The sequence below is a fragment of the Myodes glareolus genome, chromosome 8, assembly GCF_982192425.1.
Source record: "Myodes glareolus chromosome 8, mMyoGla1.1, whole genome shotgun sequence".
Classification (NCBI taxonomy): domain Eukaryota; kingdom Metazoa; phylum Chordata; class Mammalia; order Rodentia; family Cricetidae; genus Myodes; species Myodes glareolus.
Window position 1 is genome coordinate 26,462,134 of NC_142033.1, and position 21,005 is coordinate 26,483,138.

The window sequence follows — 21,005 nt, forward strand, 5'->3', positions numbered from 1 at the left end:
CTGGCCTTGGCCCATAACCATACTGATGAATATTTTGCATGTCACCATAGAACCTTCATCTGGCGATGGATGGAGTTAGAGACAGAGACACATATTGGAACACTGGACTTAACTCCCTAGGTCCAAATGAGAAGCAGAGGGAGGGAGAACGTGAGCAAGGAAGGCAGAACCAGATGGAACCTTCATCCGACGATGGACGGAGATAGAGACGGAGACCCACATTGGAGCACTGGACTGAGCCCCCAAGGTTCAAATGAGGAGCAGAAGGAGGGAAAACATGAAAAAGGAAGTCAGGACCCCGACGGGTGCGTTCACCCACTGATACAAAGGGACTGATCGAATTAGAGCTCACCAAGGCCAGCTGGACTGGGACTGAAGAGTATGTGATCAAACCGGATTCTCTGAATGTGGCTGACATGAGGGCTGACTGAGAAGCCATTAACAATGGCACTGGGTCTTGTTTCGTCTGCATGTACTGGCTTTTTGGGATCCTGGTCTGTTTGGAAGCTCACCTTCCTGAACCTGGGGGGGGGGGGGGGACTTGGACTTTCCACAGGGCAGGAAACCCTGACTGCTCTTGGGTCTGGAGAGGGAGGAGCAGAGGGAGTAGGGGAAGCGGGAGGGTACTGGGAGGAGGGGAAGAAGTGGAAATTCTTATAAATAAATAAATAAGTAAATTTAAAAAAATAAAATAAAATGCATTTGTAAAAGTTGTCACTGACACATGACTTAATTACTAATCACCTTGATGAAGTAGGAAGTATAAAGACATACAAAGTGAATAACAATTTATTGCTGAGAAATCATTGAAATAGAAAACAAATGTTTAATGTATGTATCTCTTTCACTCTCTCTATATAGAGATACATGCGCATATATACATATGTCTCTCTATATATAATTAACTTGATTTATAGAGAACTTTTATTATGACAAATCTTTTTAAATCTTCTTTGTATGGAGATAAACCTAACTCCTCAAAATCGAACATTTTTCCTTTTCACATGAAATGGCATGGTACCTTAGTTTATATAATGTGACTTGGTAAGAATTTAAATACTCAAATATATTAGATATATTTCACATTCTATATTTAAAGCAAGTATTTTCTTCATTGTTTTCTAAGGCAAATAATCCTTCATCAATTATCTTTTATTTTGTTTTGATTAATGATTATATACATTACACATTTATTTATTTTATTTTTATTTGTGTATATGTGTGTTTGGCTTATCTGCACGTGCAACACATGTATCCAGGTATCAATGGAGGCCTGAAGAGGGGGTCAGAGCCCCTGAAATTGGAGTTACATGTAGTAGCTGGTATTTGGGTCCCATGTTGATGTTGGGAACCAAACCTGGGCAGTATCTCTGGCCCCTAACCCAGCCTTTTGTTTTGTCTATTATTCTTTTTTTTTGTCTATTATTCTTAACACAATTAGGAAATAATTAGGAATAAGAATATTTCTGCACTATACATTTTAGTGATAATACTGGGAAAAAATAAATTTTGTCTCTTGTATAACCAAACCATTTTTAGAGAACACCATCAGAACTTAACACTAGGCAGAGTGCATCATTAAACTTACTAATAATGCTAATGAGCTTTCTATTGCCCAACTGTCATGGTGGGATTATAGCACCATCATTTGCATAGACAGGAGGAGTGATCTACAGTGTAAACTGTCAAATCCTTCTAAAGCACACCCCACTTTATACTCTTATCCGTATTCAGTCTGTCAACCTGATTTATGTTGAATTTTGATATATGTACAAGGAAAAAGTCTGGAGGCTGGAGGGACCGTACCTTTGAGACATAATCTTATAGGCATCTGGCAGATAACATCGGATATTCTCCATCTGAGCAGGGTCGGAGTCGCAGATCTTGTCATCGGTCCTCCCGTAGTTGGCACTCTCGATCATGATGACGTCTGTGCCGGGACAGCGGAGCTCAATGGGGTAGCTCTCACAGGAGAGCTCTCTGCGGACCACGGCCATGGGAATTGGGGCACGGCTGAAAGCTACAGGAAGAGGCAGAAAAGGCATCATCACCATCACTGCACATCCAAGACATCCATGTGCCTGCTTCCCAGTATCGGAGTTAACTTGAACAAGGACTAACGCGGATCTCTAGGACTCATAATTTAAATGTGAAATATTTCTCCTCTCAGTAACAACAAATCACAACCTCCCACGATCTAAGCATAACAGTAACTTCTTAAACCCTAAGCTGCCACTAAGTTTGTTCTTACAAAAAAGGTGGCAAAAAAAAGAACTCTGGGATTTATTTATTCAAAATGAAATTGATTTTTCCAAAGAAGCATAAGTCAAATGTAGATAACTGTTTCCAAAAAAGAACATAAAAAGATAGTTCACCAATATAATCCTACTTTTCAAAATTAAACCCGATCAGTTCATTTAAATTTAGCCAATATGATAAACAATGGCAGGTGTTTATAAACATTTACTATCTTATTTCTGTAACAGGAAATGTTTCTGCTTTTTCTCGCCTGTCTCATTTCCTTTTGTGAATTACTTGCCCAAGTTTATACATGGTATATTGTAAAAAATCTTGTAATATCATGAAATCTATATGTATCCTCTACAGCTGTAACAAGCGAATGTTAAGGTTCTCATATTTTAAATGACTGGTGCACATATATAACTAATTTTGTTCCAGAAGATTTTTGTTCCTGTCAGTTTTAACTTTTTTCTTTTCGCTTGCCAGTATATCACTGGAAGAAAGTTAAATGCTTAGTTGTCATAACAACTGACCAACTCTTCTTTAAACGATATAATTGAAATCACAGCTCAAACAGTTACCAACCATTAAATAAGTAGACTTTTAAATAAGAGAGATGGTCATGGAGAAACGTAAGGCCAGATTAAATTTGCAAAATTGGTTAATTCCCTAATGTGTGTATTCATAAAGATAATATTTACAATATATGGGTGTTCTATTGTTTCTCTAAGCATGAAATGTGGAAGAAAAGGCAGTGGTGAGATCAGGGATGTGAAAAGAAGCAGAGGAAGGTAAATGTTAGCACTATTTTCACCTCAGAAACAGTGAGTGCTCTGAAAACATATCTAGTCTTTCACATTTTAGAATGATATGACTTTAATTTATGTCTATGTTTGTGCAAAGTCTCTTTGTAAAACTTTTGAGTAGGTTTACTTAAAGTACTTGTGGCTCAGGCAGGTGGAATGACTCAGAGGTGGAGATCACATACTACTCTTGTAGAGGTTCCAAGTTTAGTTCCCAAGACCCCATCAGGGGGCTCACAGCTATCTGTAACTCCAGACCCTGAGGATCTGACTTCCTCCTCTGGCCTTTTTGCGCATCTACATTTAACGCATACACACCCAGACATGGGCATACACGTTTACACATAAATAAATGTATTTTTTAAAACTTTAAAAAATAAGAAAAGGTACTTCTGGCCACATGGTATATCTGGTCCCATCTATATTTCCTTTATGCTCTCTCTTTTCCTTCTCTTAAACACACATGTATGCATACGCACATACATGTACACATACACAGAAATGCAGCACATCCATCACACTTATCACAGACATCATGATCATCATGTTACTAGCATCACGAGAGTCTGGTTGTAATGTCAATTTCTTAGTTTACTTTGGGTCAACATTTTGGCAGGATATTGTCACAAAGGAGAAACTCAATATCTACTGTCCCTAAAATAAGATATTTCTGTTTACCATCCAGAAATTTGTATAGCTGTCTAAACATTCATACTTTCCTTATATTAAGATTTTTATCTTCTGGAACAAAGACAGTTTTTCTTATTTGAATTTGAAAGTAAAATCATGACTAAATGATAAAAAGTGCTCCACTTCATGAAGCTAGTTCATGATTTTTGTCTGTTAATGGAATCATATGGATGCTTTCATTTTCAGAAAATATAAACACATAAGTTTTAGAATGCCTTAAAATAAATTTGGAACATTTGTGAAAAGACAAGTTATTCTTTAACCTTTGGTACAGCTATTTGAGGATCTTCTGAATGCTGTATTTATCTGGCTAATATTATGCTGATTTAGTCTATTCCATTGAAATCAAGTTAATTTAACAAAAAAGCAACTCATAAGCAAAGCCACACCAACAAAGACCATGTTGGACTAAGTGGACAATTTGGTTGATTAAGCTCATCAGTCATTCTTGTCAAAACATTGACATAGCTTTAATCTGGGTTGTCACTGTCAAAAATAAAATTAAGATCCAAACACTAGACAGATGCAAAGTCAAATAGAGTGTGAAGGCCCAAATTTTCCATGTATGTATTTTGGACCTATGAAAATGACTATCTCATTTTCTACGACTCTGTGTATATATTACAGAAAGAGAGAGAAGAAAGTAGGGAGAGAGAGATGTGTGTGTGTGTGTGTGTGTGTGTGTGTGTGTGTGTGTGTGTGTGTGTGAGAGAGAGAGAGAGAGAGAGAGAGAGAGAGAGAGAGAGAGAAACTTTTTTCCTTTAACTTGTAACTCATCCATTTCGGTAACCCAGTGACAAAGATATACGCATTGTTTAAGAAATACATTGTTGGAACCTATATCACCTAGTTAGCTATGACTTCTTGGTGTAATGCTAAAGGTCTCCACAAATAAACAGTGAAAATATACCACTGTTGCATGGTGCTCCTAATTCCAAGAGAGTGGCTTTTAAGTGTTTTTTTTTTCCTATGTTTTTTCATGCACACACATATGCACAGCACGCATATGAGCGTGCCTTCACACACACATACACACACTTTCACAGAAGTGGAATGATTTAAGCTAAAAAAAAAAAAAAACAGAAAAAAACAAGGTTTTTTTTTTGTTCGTTTGTTTGTTTCCTTTGAATCATTATGCTACAATGGAAAGGTTTTGCTTACAGAATACCAAAGAAGGGCAACTCCGACAACCCAAAGGGATGTAGTGAAACTGTCTACTACATTAATTTCAGAGTAACACTACTGCAATCTATTAGATGTACATATACTTGCTGAACAAATTGGACAATGTGGACATGAAATTTTGTGACCTTCAATGTTCCAGTGCTGTGTTTCAGTCCTGCGCACTGGTTCCGAGGCTGACTGAGGGAATATGAAGTAGTGAATTTTGCTAGAAAAGATGGCCACAGGGATATTGGAAGTTTGCTTGATCAGTAAAATACATGTATCCTAAGTCTAAGGAAGTGAGTTAGGGTCTCCAGCTCCCTCTTGCAAGTCTAGTACAGAAGTGCACATCTACAGTCCCAGTGTTGTGGGCTGGGAGCACACTCCGGTAGTTCTCTTGGTTTCATTGAACATCGTTCTAGCCAAATTGAGCTCCAGGTTCAGGGAGATCCTGTTTTTAAATAATAGTAAAGCAGAGAACTATCAAGGAAGATTTGTGATTTATACCTCTGTCTCACACATACACACACACACACACACACACACACACACACACACACACACACACACGGCTGGGAGCAAGGGAGAGAAAGAGAGACAGAGACAAAGACAGAGAGAAAGCAGCGTCAGAACATTCCTCAAGTTCCATGTCAAAGACAAAAATAAAAAAATATTTTCTGCCTAAGGTTTAATGCTAAGAGAATTCACTCTCTCATTTTCATCACCTTTCCCATTTTTTAGAGCCTTCAGCCATCCCTTTGTTAACATCTCTTGTTTTTGAGAGTCCCTCTTCGTGTTCTCTCCATCAGGTCAGACCATGAAGCCTGCTGGAATACACTTTGGAGGATCTATGCATTTGATATCCATGCATGTAGAGTGAGGAGGCTGTAAGCAAGTGGAAAAACACAAGTCGGATGCTTCTTCTCCCCCTGGCCTCCAAGTTCCAAGTACAACAGTCAGAAACTACTCAGGCTAACCCTAGGGTAGGAGAAGAGGAATTTCAATAAAGAAGTATTATGTAGCACATAGTTTGCGTGTGGAGGAAGGTCATCAAGAAAAAACAAAACAAAAAAAAAAAAACCAAACAGACTAAAAAGAGGCCAATCATGAATTAGTCAGTTGAAGACATGACACAAAATAATATGAAAAATTCAGCTTTATACAACACTGAGTGCACCTGACAAAATAACACCTGGATGTGGACAATCGTTGGATCAAAAGTCTAATATCCGAGAGCAGTATACAGACTAAAGCCATAGTACCATGAAAATAGCACAGAAGTGCACTATTGAGTATGACACAGGGATGGAGCCAGCAAAGTTGGAATTAGCAGTGGTCACTGAAGAGGTGAAGAAATCTGCTACTTCTTCACTAGAGAGACACAAAAAAATGGTACCCTCTACTCTCAGACTATGTAGACTACAGGAAAAGATGAACTAAGCCACTTGGGATAACATGCGAGATGGAATCGGAAATAGTTACAGAAGAGGGGAAAAACACTTGATTTCTTCATAGGCAGTAATACAATGAAATCAAATTGGTTGTAAATGTAAACATAACTATCAATAAAACAGATAGGATCTGTAGTCTGTGCTATTTGGTTAAACTGAAAAAAGAAGAAAGAATTTAACAGTCCACATGTCTTTTTATTTTTCATTAGTGCCTTTATGCTATTTACCCCTTTATGTTTTGTTTATGAATTTACAAAAAAATAAATAATTGTCTCAAGGAATTTTGGGGGGTAAGAATGTAGTAGAAATACAGATTAGAAGGCTATTTTATAGTGGTGAGATGAGAAAAGATCATTCATTACTTTAAAAAGGTAACAGTTAAGGAAATATCAGGTCTCTGTTAAAGAACAAAACCATCTTGGGATTTGGTAAAGTCACAGGGTAAGAGAGAGAGAACTAAATGATGACCAGGATTCTGGCATAGACAAGAATTGATATATGCTGCTGTGGGCAAAATCTGCTAGGAGCTGAAGATACAGAGATCTTTATAAACCTCAGCACTGTACATAAGATAACCTGGAAAGGGACTATAAGTTGTTCTGTTACTTTCAAAGAGCCGTTGTTGTTCCTTAATATGCCTATGAGTCGTTGCTACGCTCTCAGTTCAACTCTCTTTCTCCTTGTCTGTTGGCTACACTTCACAACTCACTTCTGGTGGAAATGGTGTGGGAGCAATTACTGCAGGGATTTCCAATGCAATCACAGCCTAACTCTTAGATAATTCCTCTGTATAGATACCTAAATTGGTGGCATTCAGTCACCCCAATGGGGTGGAGGCAGGATCTGAGGAACTGAGACCCCCTGCTGACAGCCATAGGAACTTACAAGGCTTCTTAGGGAGCCTGGAAGTGCCAACACCCACAGTCTGCCCTTGTTGAACTGCAACACTATGATAGTCTTTCAATCATGTGCATCTAATGAAACTATTCCAAATTCCTAATCCACAGAAACTGTCAAATAATGAACGTTTTGGTTTTAATTGACTGAGATTTAAGCTAGAGATCAAAGCTCAGAGCTAAGGCTAAAGGAATATTTAGAATTAACGTTGAAACTATTGGAACCAGACTGAAAAGAGAAAAGTATTAGGAACAGCCCATGCATATGATCTAATAATATTATCCCCTTCAGAGGAAAAAAAAACATTAGCTCAAAACATACTATACGTACTATATATAATCTATATAGAAATATCACTAAGTAGATGATAAAAATGACTTTCTTCTTTGCATCCCAATGATTATAAGGGGAAAATGATCTTTTGAAAATTAAGAGATAAAAATGATTCACATCCAGTGACTTGAGAAAGAAGTTAATTAACTCCTTGTATGTGAAGACAAGAACTGTTGAATGTGTTCTGAATTTCAAATGGGAAATGGTGCTGAAAGGGCCATGTTTCTATTGGACGGGCAATGACTTTGGAAAAGCAGATATTACCACTTTTTATCTTCAAGATAATTTTTGACACAATCTTCTTAAATATGTGTGTTTTCTCTGTGCCCTGGGTACAACACATTGATTTACGCTATAATTATTTGTCTAAGGATCCAGTCCAAAACAGTTGCCAGTGGTTTCATTAGAAGCCCAAAGACATATCAATTCCACATTTACCTGAAAGGTGCATTCACAAGTACAAGCACTATTCTAATACCCTGAATTTAAGCAAGAGTACTTCAAGAACGAATAATTTTAATATTTCAACACTTAGTTAAAGGAAACACCTCAACAATTAAAATTGACACCATAAAAAAAAGAAAAAGGCCATTAAGTTCTATAGTCAAAAACAAAGCATGAAATTTAGATGATACAATGTAAAATATTATATGTAAAAGAAAGTTTCCTAATGAATAAAGCATTATAAAACGATCTTCAGTTACTATTTTGGCTTAGGAATATAAATACAAAGCTGTGGACGTCAACAGAAATAGTTATGCGGAGGCTGTCTCAAAAGTAGCAAGTATTGCAATAAGTGAAATCACATGTAGCTGCTATAGTTTTTCAACAATTACTAAATTTTATCCTACATTTTTTCTAATTATATTTGCAAAGGGGGAAATGTCCCAATTATACCAAATTTTACACTATCATAATTTTTCTGACCTTCAAAATATGGAAAACACCAAATTGGATGCTCCACATATCCTTAAGAATAAGAATAGTAATTTCATGATAAACAAGAACTTCAGAAAATGATTAAATATTTCAAAAGAAACCTTTAAAGATATATACCACTTTATTTCTAAATGTACAGCGATCATGCACAAGTATGGCTGCTTGAAGCTCTCAAACACAAGAGATGAATATTGTCCAAAATCTTGCACCACTTGGGCATTACCTCAGCTCAAAAGTGGTTTTCCGTAGAACAGGGGGTGAATAGTCTAGAAGATTCAGAGTTACAGCATGATGTCAAGAAAGTGATAAAGCTTCCTATGAGTATGATGAAGTCTCAAAGGTAGGAGGGGATGTCTATGACTAATAAAGACCAGATGATAGGATGCCAGAAAACTCAAGGCAGGAAAGAGGATACAGTCCTATGACAGAGAGTGAAAGAAATGGGAATTTATTCATCTACTTGAGACAAGGCAAGAAACTAGCTCTGTGAAGTGTGTAAGCATCTTTAAAAAGGATACAATAAATAATATGTGCTATGTCTCCAATGAAGTGAACTAGAGTTGGCCCATAAAGACAAAACAACATACTTGGACACAGGTAAAGAAACTATACGATATTCCAGATAAAGTGCAGAAAATATAAGTGAGAAATTAGTGAAATGAGAGAGGGCCTTAGAATTAGATCAGGACTATAATTCAAAAACTTTAAGGGCCTAGATTATGGAAGAATATGACATAAGTATAAAAATTAATAAATTAATTTTAAAAAGCATTAGTCTATAGTTTATTCAGAAATATCAGGATGAAGAATAAGTACAATTGATGAGAATACAATGTAACACATTCTTTAAGGAATAAAGCAATGAAAATTGTTAACACTTCTTAGTTAGCTTTCAAGTATCGCTTCGATGCTAACTTCAGCAATAAAATTAGAGCATTATCATTCCCACTTATTACAATGAGAAACTCTGTCCTACACTAAGGTGGAGAGAAAGTGGAAGTAGGGGAGAACTCTAGAAAATGAAGGGAAAATTCAGTGGTACCTTGAGTGTCATAGAACCAAATGCCATAGTCTAAGACAAAATAGCAATTTGTATATCAGAAAAGCAACTGATCTGAACTCCAGGGTATCTCTGGCTTACCCAAGAAGGCCGAAAAGTCCAAAAGGATCTTTCAAATTATATGATTAAGCATCTTTTGACGATGGCAATCTGAAAACTTGCACCAAGTCTTAAGACAGACAGCATAGGAATATGAGAACAAGTATTAAAAATGGAAATTGAGTTATTATGTTGCTAACAGGCAGGGTAGAACGGAGAGCTAAATTCACAAAGGCCTGCAGTGGGTACAATTCAGCAACACAAAAGGACATTCTCTTGCCCACTTCAATCACAATTTCATGTTTCAAGAATATCCAAACAGAAGTAGTAAAAACATATCAACTGACTATTGGGAAGACTTTCAGATCTGTGGTGTAATCTAAATAAAATATAAGAATACTCTTGAAAAAGCAGTTATACAAAAAGATATGTAACATAGGAAGTTGAAGGCAGGGAACAGGAGGTTGAAGGTTACATGGAGGGATTTCTTCCCCTAAAAACCCAATAATGACACATTGGGGCATTGCAAGAGCAATAGACAAAAATGTATGGAGTTTTGCTATGAATTGAGCTGTTACTAAAATTTTCTACGAACAAACATAGTCACAATTATAATAAGATCCTAAGTTATTATCTCAGGAGGATAAGGTGCAGAATTTTTGTTTGTTTGGTTGGTTCCTATTTTATGAAAAAATATTTACTCATCAAATTGTACTATAAGAAATAAAACCAGTGTTCAAAATCAGTTAACTAAAAATTATTTGCTATGTGGATGCATCTTGCTACTGAGCTACACTGGTTTTATGAGTTAAACTTTATCTAATAATGATGGTTATTTTGAGTTTAATATACAATAAAAATTGTACTATATCTCTTTGTTTAACTGCATATATATAATATATATATATATATGATAATTGAATATGGAAAAAGGCACTAACTACATACTGGTATAGGGGGGTGACAGAGGCCACTTATTTTGAGCAACTACTTCACTTTAAACAACTTTTGTTAAAAAGGTTTAATACTTTTTTGGGGCTGGGTTCAAGACAGGGCTTGTCTGTGTAACAACTATCTGTTCTGGAACTCACTTTGTAGATCAGGCTGGCCTCGAACTCAGAGATCTACCTCCCTCTGCCTCCCAAATGCTAGGATTAAAGGAGTGCATCACCACTGCCCAGCTAAAAGCTTTTACATTTACGCCAGGTGGTGGTGGTTCATGCCTTTAATACCAGCACTCAGGAGGCAGAGGCAGGAGGCAGAGTTCAAGGCCAGCCAGGTCAAAAAGAACTAGTTCGAGGACAGGCTCCAAAGTTACAGAGAAACCCTGCCTCACAAAATAAAGAAGTAAACAAATAAATAGATGGATAGATAGATAGATAGATAGATAGATAGATAGATAGATAGATAGATAGATAGATAGATGCTTTAGTACATCTTAAAACTTTTTTTTTCATTTTATGTACACTTTCTAAATCTACAGTTTTGCATTGTTCTGAGCTTCCCAGGGGTAAGAGAGATTGATCATTGCTAAAATCAATTGCTATCTATAGTAATTGTAAAATGAGGACGCTATCCAGTATTTTAGGTCTTATATCTTTTCTCTGTTTATATAATACAGCCAAGTATATAGAATAGATAAAGCATAGTGAATAAACTTTAGTACTCTTAAAAAATAGATAACTCTGTGGAAGCATTTTGTTCTTTTTCCTTTAATATTTATCAATTTTACTGGGCCAGATTTTTCCAAGTATTTCTGGACAAGAGAGTATAATTCATGGGTTGAAAAGAACACAAATTGATAGATTCTCATTTTGTACATAATTATTAACATTACAGGAGTATCAATTTTCTGGCGGAAAACTTGCTCCAAATTATAAGTACATAAGAGTCTTCTACATGGGGGTATGCTGAACTGAAAGCTATAATTGAGAAACATGACCATTGAATCATGAAAATATTTTATATGGATCTTACAATCTTCTACCATATAATGAATTATTTGAGAGACTTTAAACATTAGATATAAACTGTATTTTTAACTATGGGGAATGATAGTTATGCCCAGATGTATCTAAAACATGTGCACTACAATGAAGTAAAACTTAAAATCAATTTGATTATTTCAAGGGTATTATTTAAAATGAAATGAAGAATGTTGGAAAATAAGAGTCAACAATACTCAAAAATTCAAAATATTCATAGCATTATGTTTTATATATATAAAATGTATATTATATATTATATACATACATTATATATTCCACCACAGGTTTTATATGTATTTTTATATGCTATATATATTGCCTTACTTTAGTGTAGGATTTAAGAAATATATGCATATATGCATATATATTTATATACATATACATAATATAGTAACTTTATTTGGGATATATTTTTTCAGTAATACATATGCCACCTTTATTTCAGGTAGGTTTTCTTTTTGCATATCTTTATTTTTCTTAAGTTGTCTTTAAGTCATATATATATATATATATATATACACACACACACACACACACACACATTATCTTTGTTTTAGGTAGATTTTTTTCCCCAAGTACAAAACAGATCCTGAGGTACTGTAGCTCAGTTTTTAATCTTAGTAAAATGTTGAAGCTCATTGTATGGCTTAGTAAGTAAGGTATCTGGTGCACAGTCATGAAGACCTGAGTTTGGATCCCCAGAACCATAGCAGAAAACAAAGGTTGGAGCATTCTTCTGTACCAGCAGCCAACCTCAGAGGAAACAGTCATTGGAGGTTCCCTGATGTGCTTGAGCCAGCTAGCCTGGGTAAAATGAGTTTCAGAGAATGACCCTGTCCCAAAAAATATGGTAAAATGGGATCTAGAAGAGCACGTGATGTCAACTCCTAACTTTCACATGTATCTATACACTCACATATACTTTTGCACAAGCCCCAAAACAAATATTTACAGCACACACACAATTTCTTCGTATCTTGAGTTTTCTTCATGATAAATAACTGTTATTTTGATCATAAGATATGGCTAAACTGACCTACATATATTCTTTAAGAAACTTTTTAAACATTGGGCATGAAAAACTATTAAATTTTTGGTAAAGATGAGCTTTCAGAATCCAACATACTAAAATTTGTTATTGGGTAGTCTCAAGTGAGGCCAGGTCACACAATGGAGTCTTGCAACCACATGGAACTTCCACATCTGGAATAATTATAAACCCTTGTGGCATTTACTTTCATAAAATATGAAACAATGCAGTATTATTCATGGGAAAAACAAATACTACATAAATAATGGAGGTTTATTTTAATTATGAGTAGCTGTTCTATAATTTATTTTGAGATAAATAAATTTGTTCTATAATTTATTTTTTTTGTATTTTGAGATGTTACAATACTACAAAAACCACGAATCAAAGAGATACACTTTCAATTTATTAAGGATTGGGAAATATATTTTTCAACTGAGATAGGTTAAACAATAGATTCTACATAGTCCTTTCGTTAATTTATAACTGCCTCATAAATTACTCTTCAAAAAAATTAACATGCATAAAACACTGAGTTTCTTTTCACACTATATGTGGGTATTCTGAGTTTAAACTTTTAAATCTAGTGATGCTATAAATTGGCTCACAGGGAAAAATACAGAGGAACACGGAAAGCCGAGAAAATTGTGGTTTTCAATGAAGCACAAAATGACGCAGAAAAAGAATAAATACCCTCATAATATTTACATGTGTTAAAGTTTCTTCAGTACTTCAAGATCACTTGTAAGCTTCGGCAGAGGCATTGTAAACACACTGAAATAATATCCGCATTTTTAAAGTGATAAATTGTGTGATTATTCTGTTTTGTATGGTTTATGGTCTTGTTTTCCTTAACGCTAAATCTATTAAGGCAAGTTTTTTGCCAAGAAAAGGATTTAAAAGAAGCCAGCAGAATTTTCAAACATTCTCCTAACAAATGTTATTAAAATCTTCAAAACACATAAACAGTTCATTTGGGAAAAAAAATCATCTGATGTGAACCTCTTATTATTTGTAAGCTAATACAATTTATTTATCTATCTACTCAAGCATTCATTCGAAAAACAGCTGTTGAGTTTTATTGTATGCCAAGAAATGAGCTTTATTCTCTAGAAGATGAATATGAATGTAATGAATATGGATGCTACAATTCCTGTCCAAAAGCTATTAATTCTTAAGCAACTTTTGCAAACTTTATATAAGTAGTAGTGGATTAAATGAGGCTACTAATTGAACCTCTCTCCAAGGAATTAAATCAATTCTACAGCACAGCGACAAAACAGAGTGGTCAGTCGGTAACATACAGCTTGGTTGTTTATATACTGCTAGGCTTTTCAGTGACAATAAAGCATTCATACTGGGCTGCAGAGAAATCTCACAGGGTATGGTGCTGGCCCTGTGAGCATGAGACACAAGTCTTTATCTCTAGAACCTAAGTAAGCAGGTAGGTGTGGCATCAGACATCTCTAACCTCAGTGTTAGGGAGGTAGGCACAAAGGGATACAGGGACCTTGTTCACCCACCCGCCAGTGTAGCCAGTCAGTGGATGCCAGTTTCAGGAATCCTGGCTCAAAAAGCAATAAGAAGAGCAGTAGAGGAAGACATCATCTTTTGATGCTTGGCTCCACATACTCACGTGAATTTATTATTATAGAGGAACATCCATTTCTCAAACCTTCAGAGCATTGGCGATAAATGTAAGTACTTATTCATGATACTCCCTTCTGGTGTATTTGGTTACTAATGGTTGTTTCTATAGCATTGTACAGTAGACTCTACCTTACCAGGAGGTAAGAAAAGGAAAGGAGAATTCAGATCCATCAATAATAAAGAATAATCTCAGGCTCAAAGTATTCATATAATTACAAGTAATAGGATTAAAAGAACAGGCAAAGAATAGAGTATTTAAGCTGGAGTAGCACTCAAAGTGCTTATAGGTAATCTCTGAGACTAGATAAAAAGAAAATTTAATCGAAAAGAAGTAAGATTGGACAGTGAAAAAGACAAATATTCTAAATGGCATCAGGTAATACAGTAACCGCATACTTAATATATTAGAAGATAAATGAAACCTGAATGTTGTAGTGATATTTCATTTGTATTTTAATAAATAGAGTTTGCCTGAATATCAGAGAGTAAAACAGCCCAACTGGTCAACTATACAGACCAGGAAGTGGTGGCACACACCTTTAATCCCAGTAGCCACACTAATGAGCCACAGAGGTCAGGTCGAAGTGGTACAGGCCTTTAAAGCCAGCACTAGAGAGGAATATAAGATGGGAAGAGACAGGTCTCAGCTCAGTCTCATTCTGAGGATTCGTGGAGGCAGGATAACCATTTCTGTCTAAGGTAGAGGTAAGAGTCAGAGGCAGGGTGCTTTGCTTTTCTGTTAGTCAGGCTGAACCCCATTACATGTCTCTGGGTTTTTATTATTCGTCCTACATAATGTAGAAAATCTAAGGTATCAAAACAACTGGGAAGACAGACCACCACCCAACACAGAGATAATTATAATCACTTTATTGCCTGCCTTGACAAGAAAAAAATCTAGGTCAGTAAGATAATGGAGCCTGCAATGGTGCTTGCTACCAGTATTGACAAACCATTGCATGGACTCACATGGTGGAAAGAGAGAATTGACTCCCACTAGTTCTCCTCAAACCTCCACACATGTTCCAAATCATGTACCAACGAACAGACATACACAGAGAATAAATAAACAGAAAACAGGGAATAAGAAAGGGGGAAGGGGGAAAAGAGATGTAAAGGGCATTGCAGATTCAGTGGAAGACTAGTTGCTAAGAAACTGTACCTAGATGGAATACTTAGAGAGTGGGATGATAAAGATTTTCTTTAGCTTTTCTTATGCTTTCGTTAGTTAATACCCACAAGCAAGGTAGTTTATGGTGCTAGAACTGAGGTGTGGCTTCTGAACAGTCAGACTCCCTTGTGAGTGGCCACTGTTTTGTGGGGTTTTGTTTTGTTTTGTTTTGTTTGTTTTTTATTTTTTTGTTTCTCAAGACAGGGTTTTTCTGTGTAATAGCCCTATCTGCCCCGGAACTAGCTCTGTGACCAGGCTGGCTCCGAACTCACAGAGATCTGCCTGTATCTGGCTCCAGAGTTCTGAAATTAAAAGGCATGTGCCACCCCTGCCAGCTCACTGTTACATATTCCCAACAAATTCTTTTAATTAATGTTTTAGATTAGCCAGCATTGTTTTGGGCAAAAGAGGTAAAAATCAGGATAAACACCTAATAACTTTTTCTCAGTCCACTTGGGTGGCTACTATAAATTGCTATAATCTCATCACCTATAGATGGCTCATCAATAGTCATTTATAATTAAGATACTTCTGGAGGCTGTAGAGTCTAAGATAAAAGCATTGGCAATAGTGTGCCTAGTCGTATTTCTTTCTCTTAGATTATACCTTGGTCCTCACAAGACAGAGAGGGAAAGGCTAGTTAATGAGAGTCATCATTCCAAATCGTTAAGTTTAAGGCCTCTTGATTTAATCACCTCCCAAAATCTCCACCTCCTAATATCATCTCAGGTGATTAATTGTAAATATGACATACACATGTAAACAGAGGGAGACAAATATCCAAACCACGGAAGTCCCTAAAACGTCCGTTGTACTTGTCTTGCATGAACTGTCACGGCAGTTGGCTCTAACTTGTCCTTCACTGAACTGATTTTAACTTTCTTCCAGCATTAGGAATCTCAGGATCAAGACCTACTTCAGTGAATAGAGACACCTCTTGCCAAACTCGACCAAACTGAATTCAACACCCGCCCCCATGATGCACAGGGATACAAGGACAGAAACAGTTCTTCACGTTGTGCTCTGATGTCCAAATGCCTTCCACCCTTTGCACAAATCCACACCCATGCTCATAAAATAAGCATGTTTCAAAAAGAATTTTGCAGATCTCCTTCTTGTCTAACTTTATGATCTCAGCCAATCATTTGCTTCTCATTGCCTTATTTTTTTTTTTAATCTGGAAAATTAGATTTGATCAGCTCCAGGGTGCTTTAAATGTATAAGGATCATTTTTTACTCTATGACACCCAGGTTCTTGTCCTACAATTTCCACTAATTACATAATGTTTAGTAATTTCTTTCCTGCTTTAGACATCTATTTCCTTATCAGAAAATGTGGGAAGTGAAGGACGTGATTAATAGCATCCTTAAGGCTCATAGTCCAAGCTGAAAGTGATTGATGATACAATATGGGCAATTCCATGTCACATAGGTTGGGATGTTATATTTTAGTATAATGAATAGATTAGATTTTTGTGGGGAAAAGAGGAAAAAAGAAAACACTGCAATCTTCCCCTTAAAATAGACACAGGGAATAATAAAATAAGCAGATAAGCATTATTACTGATCATAAATATAGTAGAAAACTGCTAAATTGCTTTATGAAAATAGCAAGTTGAAAAAAACTAACTGATATTAGATATATTAGAATCATAATTTTTGCTTTTAACACTATGTAATCACAGTAGATCTATTAAGACTATGCCAAAATGCCTCTCCTGGGCCTTTCTTCCCAAAGGTTTAAGTTCTTCTAACATATAACACAAACACTACTACAAGGTCTGTATTGAGACAAATTTAGGCCTAGTGATAAGGTTCAAAGTTCGAACACTTGCCCAGCATTCACGAGGCCTTAAGTTCAAATCCCAGTAACCCTCCTCTAAAAAAATATACACTGAAATAAATGATGGAATGTAATCAGTAGTAAAGTTATGTTTAGTATACACTAGAGCCAGGTTTAAGTCCCACTATTTAAAAGAAAAAGAAGAAGAAATTTAAAAAGAAAATGAAAGCAACGGCCAAGTAAATGTAAATGTTAGTACATTCTTGATAGGGAGGAAAAAAGAAAGAAAATTTCAGACATTTATTAAAACTCAATCTTTCCTGTCACAAGTTAGATCCTCACCCCGCATATGTTCTTATTGAGTCCTACTCTGTCTTACCTCAAAGTGGACCTAATTTAGAAACAGGCCTTTGAGGAAAGTAATAGTTAAAGGAATAGCATTAGAACAATTCACTTGTTCTTATAGAGAAAACTTGGACACATATACACATAGAGAAGAGATGGTCACCTACAACCAAAGAGAGAAGATGCAAGGTTTCACAGCCATGAGCATGATCCGACCAGAAGCCTTCACCTCACATTGCCAGCCATCGGAGATGCACGGAAATAAATTACGTGTTTATGTTGCCCAAGTCTTCGCTTTTTGTCACAGCAGCCCTAACATATTAATAATCTCCTTGATGCTGAGCTCTGGGCAAATTCTCTCACAGCTGTATCCTAGGATCAAAATTGCTTTAGACTTTTCATAATCACGAATCTGAAATCATAAATCCTTATAACACATAGTCTGGAAATCCATGGACGCACGAGCAAATTACAGAGGAAGGCTGTTTTCGAGAAAGCATGGTTAATCTACATTAATAGATCCTCCAAACCGAAGCATCAGAGTCATTAAGCATAAATTGGTACATCCATGTCCCACTGACTTGTGTTTCTATTCAAGTTCCAATTTTGGTCACTTTAACAAGATGAATTTTCTTATATCAAAATCAATGCTGTCAAAATGGTACATCATGAAATACAAACTATAAGATGACTTTATGCATTCTATGCAGAGTTGGGCATTATATTTAATTATACAAAAAGATGGAAAAATCCGTGTTTTATAAAACTAACCAACAATGGGTTAAATATTATGTGAAAATAAGAACAAATTTATTGGGAGGGAGTGACTGAATCTGATGTTCAAGTCAAGACAACGTCCAAAGCCAACTTCACTGAGCATCAAAATAATCATTTGTGTGAGTGTTTTTTCCTAAGATTTATTGGCTTTAGTTTACAAACATTTATAATGTAGATATGGAAAACTGTGTTTCATAATTAAGAGAAAAATGTGCAAAGAACACTTGTTCTCTAAGATGGAGATGAATATTTATCCAATAGAGGGCTAGAGGAATTTCTGCTATTCTAAGATGATAAAGTCAGTAGGTCAAATATGTCCAGGAGGATTTTTTTAGTTTTTTTTGTTCTCCTTTCTCCTCTTCTTTCTTAGTCATTTTTTTTGTTTTCTTTTGTTTGAATCAGTAAATTACATACATTCATTTGTGTGGAAAATAAGACACATCAGGAAGCCTGTTACTTGTAACACATCCAGAGCTAAATGAGATTATGAATGATACACAATTTGAATAGTTACATCTCGATGAATAACAGGTCTGTCCTCCTCCATAACACATGTTGTTTTCTCAACAATGTTCTCTTGCCATAGGATGAGAAATACAATTCAGTCTTTCAGACTATTTTAAAATAGACTTTAAAATAATGACAGACGAGCAGAACTGAGCCTGTGTTTTATTCTAACAGAGAAGGTGTTTAACATGCAATCTCTACTTCCCAGAATGGAGGACGGGGTGCTTAAATGGCTATATTAAAGATGCTTCATTAACTGTTGTGACCAACATGAATTATCTCATGATTTAAAAAAATGACTTATATTGTATCGGGTTTAAAGAGGGACAGGAAGCTCTTCCAGCAGTTTCCCTCTTCCACTCTTTCTACTTTGTTTCGGGTCAAGTGATCAATGGCTGATGCTAGTTAGTGTAACCGATTCATGGACCATCAGGGAGACAGGGAAGGTTTTATCAGTCCAGTCTGGTGAGGTGGAGGCTACCAGCATTGAAAGGGCTCCCTTAGGAGGCACTGGGTCTGGGATCCACATCTGGAAGAGTTTCCTAAGATCTCACTGTGTGAATCGGTAGAGGATAGCTACAGATCAGAGGGAAAGTAAAGTCTGCCTTGTTGAGGCCAAAGACATGATTACAGAAAGGGAACATTCAGGGAGCGTCAAACACAGAGTGTCAGATTCTATTATTCAAAATTACTTGTACAACTTAATTTATTTGTTATTGTGCTGCTGCAGCAACCACAACTGGACAGTGGAGAGGAGATGACAACTTTGTTGAGCACTTCTCTCCCACTCGTCCACGTGGCTTGTGAGGGTCAAACTAAGGTCACCAGGTGCCAGCGATCAAACTCAAGACACCTGATTTGTACTTAGAGATTTTCTTTCCTTTTCTTTTTTTATTTTTTTTTCTGAGCCATCTCACCAGCCACCAAACCAACTGTTTTTCTTTTGTAAGGCATATTTAACAACAGACTAAAATTTACATAATGATGTAAAAATATTATATTATTTTTTTCTTCAGGTAGCAAGCTATGCACAGTGACAGGGACAAAAGCGATCAGGGTGCAAAGGGGTAAATATTTTGTTTTTGATTTCCTTGTTGCCTACATCCTTTGTGTCACGCTTTCTTCCCCTTATGGCACGGGCAAGAAAAAAAGTAACACATAACAAATATGTCAACACTCTAAGTACAAAATATTATAAAGCAGGAACATTTGTGCTGGGAATACCGACTGCCAGGGTGCCAGAATCGCTGACTATTAGTGAACAAGAAAGAGCCAAATGTAGCCTAATCACACTAAATGCCATGGTGGGCGCAATCCAAGCTTTTATTTTTAAACTTTTCCATTTTCTAATTTTTATTTAACTCTCCACCAAGGCCCTAAACAAAGGCAGCTCATGCTGGCGGATGATGGAGAACTGAATGAAGACACCCAACTCACCAGACAAAAATGAGCAGGGAGAGAAGTACAATTCATAAGCACTGAGTCATCTCTCTGCGAATAAGTCAGTTCATTTATGGTTCAGAAAACAAAGGCTGGAATGCTATGGGGTGAGGGGGTGGCAAAGGTTTGAGGATAGTGGTAGTGATGACAGAGAAAATTAAGTAGCTACCCTACTGAGTGCTTACTCTGGGCCAAGCACAGTGCTAAGTCTATTATATAAACTCTTATTTATCCCTTGCATAGAACAATATGTGATGAAAATCATAATCCTCGTGTATGACTAAACTCTCATTCAGAACCAATACCTCTGCTAAGGATTATTTTCATTAATCCTCATTAAAATGATTTTACCACAAGATTATCTTTGACTTCTTAAGGTAACTGTTGTATACTCTCCCATTTACCAATAAAGTAAAAAAAAAAAAAAAAAAAGGAAGTTCAAATCTTATGCCTATTGTTCAACAGCACTTTGGAACACTAACAGGGATTTGAATATAATTGATATGTTCTTGGTAGCCTGGGAAGTGGTGCCAATTTCTGCCAGAAGCTTAATAAGATTCCTCTTTAAAGTAAAATAGGCCCATTGTAGGAACCCTAAGAGATTCTGAGAAAAACAACTGAGTAATAAGCAGGATGTGTGCCCAGCTATTTTAGAGACAGGAGATTCGAATCTAGATAAATGGTAGCGATAGACAGG

The 21,005-nt window shown here is 36.1% G+C and overlaps 1 protein-coding gene across 1 annotated transcript in view; it reads right to left on the reverse strand.

Annotated features, from left to right (window-relative positions):
* Positions 1-21,005, reverse strand: part of Adgrl3 (adhesion G protein-coupled receptor L3) — a 722,793-nt gene that overhangs the window by 388,107 nt on the left and 313,681 nt on the right. Inside the window, 1 exon segment of the mRNA XM_087908936.1 lies at positions 1,807-2,020. Coding sequence (XP_087765062.1) covers positions 1,807-2,020 — 214 coding nt within the window.